The sequence below is a fragment of the Ipomoea nil genome, unplaced genomic scaffold, assembly GCF_001879475.1.
Source record: "Ipomoea nil cultivar Tokyo-kokei standard unplaced genomic scaffold, Asagao_1.1 scaffold1421, whole genome shotgun sequence".
Lineage (NCBI taxonomy): Eukaryota > Viridiplantae > Streptophyta > Magnoliopsida > Solanales > Convolvulaceae > Ipomoea > Ipomoea nil.
In genome coordinates this window covers 7,466,605-7,475,067 of record NW_017617849.1, presented here as the reverse complement: position 1 = coordinate 7,475,067, position 8,463 = coordinate 7,466,605, and the positions used below count along the sequence as shown (strand labels likewise).

General features: G+C 35.9%; 1 protein-coding gene across 3 annotated transcripts; it reads right to left on the bottom strand.

Moving 5' to 3' along the window:
* Positions 1-5,590: 5,590 nt before the first annotated feature.
* Positions 5,591-7,740, bottom strand: LOC109187576 (auxin-responsive protein SAUR65-like). 3 transcript variants are annotated; one of them, XM_019337804.1, is made up of 3 exons: positions 7,256-7,740; positions 6,195-6,881; positions 5,591-6,008 (listed from the first exon to the last, which is right to left on the bottom strand). In XM_019337804.1, exons 2-3 carry the CDS (start codon positions 6,751-6,753, stop codon positions 5,977-5,979), a joined length of 591 nt encoding a protein of 196 aa, XP_019193349.1. In that variant the 5' UTR covers positions 6,754-6,881; positions 7,256-7,740; the 3' UTR covers positions 5,591-5,976. The 3 variants fall into 3 exon arrangements, with proteins under 3 accessions (XP_019193349.1, XP_019193350.1, XP_019193351.1); XM_019337805.1 differs by having other exon boundaries at positions 5,591-6,005; XM_019337806.1 differs by having other exon boundaries at positions 6,002-6,050.
* Between the last annotated feature and the right edge of the window lie 723 nt (positions 7,741-8,463).

The following is an 8,463-nucleotide window of genomic DNA, read 5'->3' as shown; positions in this document are numbered from 1 at the left end:
TTTTTTTTTTGTATGTATATATGTATAAGAAAAACTGATCGTCATCACTTAAGAGTGTGCATTAAAGAAATTATATTATTGTGTAATAATTCATAAATTGTACTAAAAAAATATCGTACAATGAGCTCAACTAAAAAAGTGTTGATAATAAATGACATATTTGACTGTCCTTTCAAGATTGATGAGTTGTGATTTACCAAAAAATTTGCCGTTATTATTTAAATGTGCGTTTTTGGTGAAATTTGTTTTGTGATTCATAAATAATTTTTAAGAAGAGTTGAACTTGAAATTTTTTGTGTACATATATGGGCATATGAGGAGTTCGTCCAATGTATGTTTGTGGGCATGTGATGATTATATATGTGTGTGTGTGTGGAGTGGAGCCTAAGATGTACAATACATTGAACAAAGAATTGGACTAATATGTCCTTGGATAAAATATACAAAATAAGTTGATCCAGACTGAAAAGAAATTCCCAAGCACTGGGCCCCAATTTTGCTACATGGAAACAATATCAAAATAAAGCATTCCGGTCCACAGCATATTCGGACAATCCAGTGGGCCCACTATCTGTCACCAGCATTTTTTTTTATACATTATATTTCAGAGCTTACACCAGATTAATTTAAACTTCCAGAAGTTATTAGATAAGGTTCCTAGTAAGATTTGAACCGCATGCTCTCATTGGAGAAAATTAAAACTTTATAGTCACTGATTGAACCAACTGACTTTGAAATTTGACTCATTATGTAAGTTTATTATTAACTTTTTAGGCTGCTTTATCTTTTTGTGGTTCTTTTATTAGCTATGATCACAATACAGGCTTAACTCAAAGAATATATTTGGGTAATGATAAGTACAAGTTTTCCAAAGAGAATCGATGACTCAAGGGGAGTTGATGACTTTAGGATTGCCAATTAACATATAGTTGTTTCCTTGTGATTGTCAGGTTGTAAAGGTGATCGAGTTAATGACTTTAAGATTGCTAAGTAATTTAGTCTATGACAAACCAAATGACTTATAAATACTAAATGATAGGCTAGAGCAAAATAACATAATATGAGTGTTTACTAGGTTGGTCTTAAATTAATAAGGTATGGGCAATAACTCTAGCTAACAAGTTCTTCGCCTGCTATTTTGATCAAGTTTATTTCTTTAATCTTTTAAAACGATTGAATTTAATCTAAAATATTAAAATATCTTCAGTTATATAAAATTTGGTGAAATGTCTAAAAAAAGTGAGGTGTTGTAGACGTTTTGGCTTTTTGTGATGGGAGAAATTAAAGTGCACCACATGTATGAATTATGATGGAACAGATTGGCATGCATGCGATTCTTAATAAGTCGGCTAAGATTAGAACAAGACCACACCTGAAAGATGAACAGTACGTGAAGCTAAGCTGTATATATATGTATGGATAATACCAACGACCTAAGTTTTATGGGATAGAACCAACTGTGTCGGAATGGGCATTAATTAGGACCACGTAGGTCCACTTGAAGTGATAGTAGAAGTTTAGTCATTTATAAGTTTATGACAAGAATATTATGTGAGAAATAGCCAATGGGTCACTCTCCTCGCCGCACAATCCGCTAGTGAATTTTGAACACAATTGGCGCAATATAGTATTATTAATGGTTAGTAACAACAAAGTTTTCAGTTTGACTTTATATAAAAATTTTAGATTACAAAAAGAACTCATAGCTACTCTCTAAATGTGTGTTCGATCATCGTGAAGTTTGTTTGATGATCTTAGCTAGCAATTGATCACAAGAGGTAATTAAACCGACCTAGTTTGCTTATAGTTAATTAGTTCAAATTAAGAATGTCAAAAGAACAGTTCCGTCACTCTTTATAAGAGTTGTCTATTGGCTTTTGTGATTTGAGCCAATCTACGATAAGCAATTTAGACTGATTTAGTTCTTTGCTAATTAACTAGGTTTATCTTTTTATGATTTTTTGTTGAGCTTATAAGGCGGTCTTTATCCAGAGCCGCCCAACAACCTTCAAATAGCGCAGTGATTGTGAGCTTGTAAATCAATGTTTGAATGCAATTAAAATAGTGAGGCCAACCAATAACCAACTTGCCAAACATCATGTTCAAGCCGAAAACGACTGGAACCAAAAATATAGTGATAGCAGCCATGACAAAAAAAGACCACAGGGACGATCACGAAAGTATCCATTCAATGAATTATGTTGAACATTTCTAGCTTGGAGCCTATCATGGAACCCAAGTTGCGATTTTGTCGTGAATGGTTTAGTGTTTGGTTGTGGATAAAACAACGTTAAGTTGCTATTTCGAGAATATGGCATGATGGGTATGCCCTTAGCAGGATAGTCTATTTTGGGTGGTGGGTAGAGGAGGGTCGTGGTCATGCCAGCCAGCCCATGTATTTAGTCTGACTAGGGTTCTTGTTTTCTGACTTGTGTCCTCGTATAACATCTTTACCTTAGTCGTCTATGTATTCAATCTAGCCAGTTAAGCTAGCATTCTTGTCCTCGGAAGACTCATTATATTATCAGTTGTAGCTCTCAATGCAGCCCATGTATTCGTCTAGCTAGGGTTCCCCTCGACAAGGCTCATTACTTTGTCCTCAACCCAACCTAACTTAAGTATTAATTCAAGCTAGAGCAACCAGTCTGGTTGGTGTGAGTAGTCGTGCACTCTCATCACTGGGTAGTTCAAAATTTTTTTTGGTATGAAAAAATCAATATGTTCAACATTATGCATTTTAATTGGGCCGGCCCAGCATGATATAGGTTTAAAGGTGTTTTATATAGTTAGTACATACTCAGGACATCTCGTAGTCTAACAAAAAAAAAAAAAGGCAGAAGTAGTGTCAAATACCTCCATCTACTATTCGCAAGTGCTCAATTAACCCCTTGATCTAAAATAAGATCTAATTGACCATATTTACTTTTAAAATTATGTTCGTTTAGCATTCTCTCCGGGTTTCCATCAGGTAATAGCACTTCAATAATGCTGACATGAAATTTAAATAAAAATAATTTGATGACTTGTTTCATTGTTGACTCATTCAAACTCAGAGAAAATCGCTACTATCGGATCCCTCATTCAATAATGAGGATATGAAAACTGAAAATTGTTTGATGCCTTCAACTTGTTACTTAGCTTGTGTGCCCAAGTAATCCCACAATATCATTAGTATGGGCCGGGGTTGCTGAAACTTTCCATGGTTGTATGATATTTATATGCCTATTACCATATCCTTTCATGCTTTGCTGTAGAGCTTACTGGCATCCATACATCCTGAAACTCTTCGCCACCTAATTCCAAACATGCTCAGAAAAACTTATTCATGGCCTTGCACTCCTAGTCACAATTTGAAATTTCATTTCTCTTGTTTGCTTCAACTGCCTCAGTTCGGCGTGCACCAACTGTAAAATGTCCTATAATCTACTAGGTGTTTGAAACCAAATTTGTCAGGAAACTTTGAACTGGACAGCCAATGAGCACATCTATTCTGTTCATTTTGGATGTGCAGAGTGTCGATAGTACTAGCTATCACTCACCAACCTTTCACGAGCACACAAGGGAGAGCCTAAATGGTAGTGCAAAGCCAAGAGAAGCTGCTGATTTTGTTTTCAAATCGACCTCCGCGGTGATGGTGGTGAGGATGAGGGAGAGTAGCGGTTTTCTATGTGTTTGAATGAGTCAACAATGAAACAAGTCATCAAATTATTTGTATTTAAATTACATGTCAATATTAATGGATACCGAGAGAAAATGCTAAGCGAACACAATTTTTAAAGTAAAGTAAATATAATGCATGTGACCAATTAGATCCGAGACTATTTGACACTTCTATCTGCCAAAAAAACGAGTATGGCTAGAGTTGTTGTCTTCAATTTGTGGCCTTATCCGACATCCGTGACAAAACTCTCTATTCAACATTGCATTAAACATTGTTGAATCACATTTTATATTTGACTAACTTATAGTGGAGTCGGTCAAGGATGAATGCGAAAGGACGACAATTTTCATGCATGAATTAGTGGATCGAGGAAGAATTGAAGAACATACATTTGAAGTATGATGAGTTAAAAACATCATTATCAAATCCTGGTAGCGGATACTATGCTGATGAATATGGAAACATGTGCATGTTCTTGAATGCAAACAATTCAAGTAGTCTTCAATTCGCACATACATACATACATACTCATCGTGTATTAAAGTACAAAACGGTGGATTGGTAGACCAAACAATATATGCACTGCACGGTACAAAAGAGAGCACATGTGCGCACCTTGAGTAATCAAAATTCAATTTCACTTTACATACCCCACGCCCATACAAAATAAAACAGCTCCATACTTTTCCGATGGGTCACAACATTTCAATTTTTTAAATTTATTTACAAGAAAATTCACAACCACTACTAATATGTATCTGGTGAAATTCACCTTAATTCTAGTTCACAAAAAAACTACAAAGAAGTAAACTAGGTATATGCAGTGAAGTCCATTTTATACCCCTTGATAGTACTAAGTCCCGGATATATAGGATGTATGTACATGTATGTCAATGTATGAACAACGAACAAGAAGAAATATAGCAAGTGAGCCTCTTTGATTCACTTTGTTCTTGTATGTGTTTAGAGAGAAGGGAGAGCTACAAGCTAGAGAGAGAGAGTGACCAAGGGAAAGACCCCATCTTAGAGGACCAAAAGCCCTTTTATAGGCACACAGAGGTGGCAGATTTTGACCTGTCTCCGATTTTATCCGCCGACCGAGTCCCGAGCCGCTTGACCCCAACCCAACTATAAAACGGAAACTCAGATATATCGGGCATTCGGACGCGAGATATATAACCTATCACCCCTAGCCGACAAAAGATCACAAGGAGAAAAATCAATGTCCATAATTGACCGACTCAAACTAAAAAAGCAACAGTCAACAAATAACCACAGAGAAGAAAACCAACCTTGGGTTCGAGTGGCAATTCACCCTAACCACAACTCATCCGATGATTCTTCAACATCAGTCGATTCGAACCTCCACTTAATTTCATCCAAGCTTTATCCTGGTCCTGGATAGATCACCCAGGTTCGGGCCCATAAGCAACCCTATGAAGACTCGCTTCGGTGAGTTCCCCTTCTTCAATAAGCACGCGGTCAGAGCCCAGGCTCCTCCCACTCAAAACAAGATGGTCAACCACCACAGCCACCAATAGAGAGGACAAAAGACCACACAAAAAGGTAAACCCAACCAACTCAAAACAAGAGTTGATAAATGTAAGCCAACATTATAAGTTGTCACGGTTACTTTAGTTTGGTAAAATTATTTATTGCATTAGTTTATGGGAATAATAAGCCAAAATTAAAAAGCTAAGAAGCTAAGACTAAAGTTTTTGGTTAGCTGATTGGCCTTACGTATTCTTTTATTTTTCCGTAACCGCAAACAATACTGTTTTTCTTTCTTTTGAATTTCACTCATCCTTGTAATCTATAATAATAATATAATAATAAATAAATAAATAAATAAATTGTAAAAGTACATTAAATTAATAAATTAGCACAATATGTTTATGCATAAATAAACAATTAATTTAATTACCACAAACATTTTTTTTTTTACAATCAACTAATACTATCAACTAACACTTCATCACACCTCCTTCATCCTTCATAAGGTATTATATTTGTGTGTCCTCAGGAATCGTCCAAAAAATTAAAAGATACATCCCTATATTTTCATCATTTTAACTAAAAGACTTTACTCAAGCGAGAAATCTTGAAGAATTAACCCTTGGGTTTTTTTGAAGCATAAAATTAATGAGGAGATGTATATAATAACAATGTAAAACTTGAATTCTGCATACAAAAATACAAGAAAAACCTTTGCTTTACCCCCATAAACCCCAAAAGAAACATAAAAAAACGAAAGAAAAGTATCATCATATCGGGTCTAAATAGTCGACCATTGCTAATTAGCCTTAAGCCACAACTCACTCCTCCATGGCATATGAAGTTCCAGCTGCAAAAACCATACCACACCACACTTTTCATCAGATCAATAACCCTACACCAAACATATAACATATACATAAAACATATAAAATATAAACATTTAGTATCGCTATCAACTTAATCTCTTAATCAAGAGAACATAACAATGTTTAGTCTGACTATCAACTTAATCTTTTAATCGGGATAACAAACATACCAGAGGTGTGTTGTTCTCTCTGGTGGTTCTCCATGCATTTTAGGAGATACTTGAAGGTCTCGGTTTCGCAAGGAATGGTGAGCGCACCACTGTGATCAAACCCAAATTCTTCCTCGACCTTCTCCAGCAGCACTTTGAACAGCGGATCGCCGAGGTAGGTGGTCGGAATGATGAACCTCCGAAGCTCCGGCCCGACGTAAACCGCCAAGTAGCCGCGTGGGACGCCGCACGGCGGCTCGGGGCTCTGCCAACCATCTTCGTCGGAATCGCAGTAGGAGTTGTAGCTCATCAGCCTCTTGCTTATCGCCGGCGAAATTCCTCCGGGCGCCGGCGACGTCGACGACGCCGCGTCGCCGCCCGGATGACGCGCATTCGGAAGCAGCGCCTTTGTAGGGGATGACGTCGACGGCGAGGGCGAGGGCGACGGCGATGATGGGTGGCGGTTGCGGTTATTGCTCCTCTTGGGCCCCAGTGTCACGTTCTGCCATTTCTGCAGAAACCCCTTCAGCCTCACAATCTGCCTGATCCCTGTTACCTTTCCTTTTCGGTTATCTTCCATCTTGCTCGGTTTGACACAACAATGGCGACCACAATTATGCCAGAGTTATTCTCAAGGCTCCCAGTTCTTCCCTCTCCAACAATATCTCTCATCACACCCTAACACATCGATTAAACAATATGTCCGGCCTGTTTCAATGTCCAAATGTTTCAAGAACCACAAATTTCCACTCTATTAATGGTTCATGCATAAAAACCTGCATCTAATCACACTTAACTAGTCTATATTTTGGCCCTCTTTGGTAAAAAATGAGCTAATTTTAACTTATTTGACCACTATTAATTGTTTGATTTAGTTAAAATATCAGTTAATTAGTCTTTTCAACTTCAAAAGGCTAAAATTTAAAAAGTTATGTACTAACAGCTAATTTACCAAACACTTTTCTACAATCAGCTAATGTTATCAATTATTTATACCCACTAATTAACGCAATCAATCAGCCAACAACCATTTTACCAAACAGGGCTTTTCTCTCAATTATAACGCTAGATATGAAATTTACCAGGAAGGGGGGGAGTGGAGGAGGTGAAGCAGATGTCAGAAGCGGAGAATGAGCAATCCAAACGCCATCTTGAATAACGATTAACAGTAGTAATAATACAAAGAATATTAACAAATAATGTTATAAAAATAAATAAGAAATGTATATATACATAATAATAATATAAAGATAAAGATGTGTATATTTATTATATATATAGAGGGATAGGGAGGAGCTCCGGCGGGCGGCAGTACGGTGGGAAGGCGGTTTGGGGAAGGAAAAGGGAGGCTCTCTCTTGGCGTTACGAACGGTTTCTCCTTACATGGGAAGAAAAAGATTTCAGAAGCACTCAAAAGTTAATTGTGATAATTCAGGATTAAATATATAGGCCATAATTAATGATTAATGATGAATGATAATGATTAATGATTATCCTAAACTGAAATATTGTTTTCCGCAGCGTAAGTTTCTCTTCGTCTGTATATCTCTACGCTTCCTTCTCCCCGGTTCCCACGTCCATGCATATCCACCACCTTTTTTTTTCTTATAAATATAAATATATTTTAATTAATAACCAGAAAAAAATGACACTTTTTGTTATGGATAGCGTTTAAATGCATGAGATATTTATGTATGATAAATAATTTTTAAATCTTATCTTAGATAATTTTTGTATGACTAGTGAAATGCATTTTCATTATTTGAAAATATACATGATGTAAAATAGTATTTTTGTATAATAATTTACAAACACATAAAAAAGTTAATCGAATTAAAAAGAGTATGTATGTGTAACGATATAAATTAAGAGCGTGTGAATAATAATTAAAATGATACGGAGTATTAGATAAATGGGAAAATAACACTTTTTTCCTCTGTATTGTTTACTAATAGCACATTTTCCCCCTGTGTTGTTTATGTAACCACTTTATCTCCCTCAATTATTTTTGAAGTGGCTATTTTCTCCCCTCTCCGTTAAGTAAGTGTTAGGGCTGTTAAATATGAGGGTAAAAATGACATTTCACTTATTATTATTATTATTATTATTATTATTATTATTATTATTATTATTATTATTATTATTAATAATAATGAACGACCCCACCCAACACCCTAATATACAGCAATTTGCAAACCAAATTCATTGCTAATAATAATAATAATAATAATAATAATAATAATAATAATAAGTCCCACCCAATGCCCTAATATACTGCAGTACTACACGT

What these genes read in the sequence shown, in the direction of transcription:
- LOC109187576 (XM_019337804.1), bottom strand. Translation starts at nt 6,753, where the DNA reads ATGGAAGATAACCGAAAAGGAAAGGTAACAGGGATCAGGCAGATTGTG. An exon ending in GAGAGAACAACACACCTCTG is followed by an intron (nt 6,009 to 6,194) that starts GTATGTTTGTTA and finishes GTATGGTTTTTG; the next exon opens with CAGCTGGAACTTCATATGCC.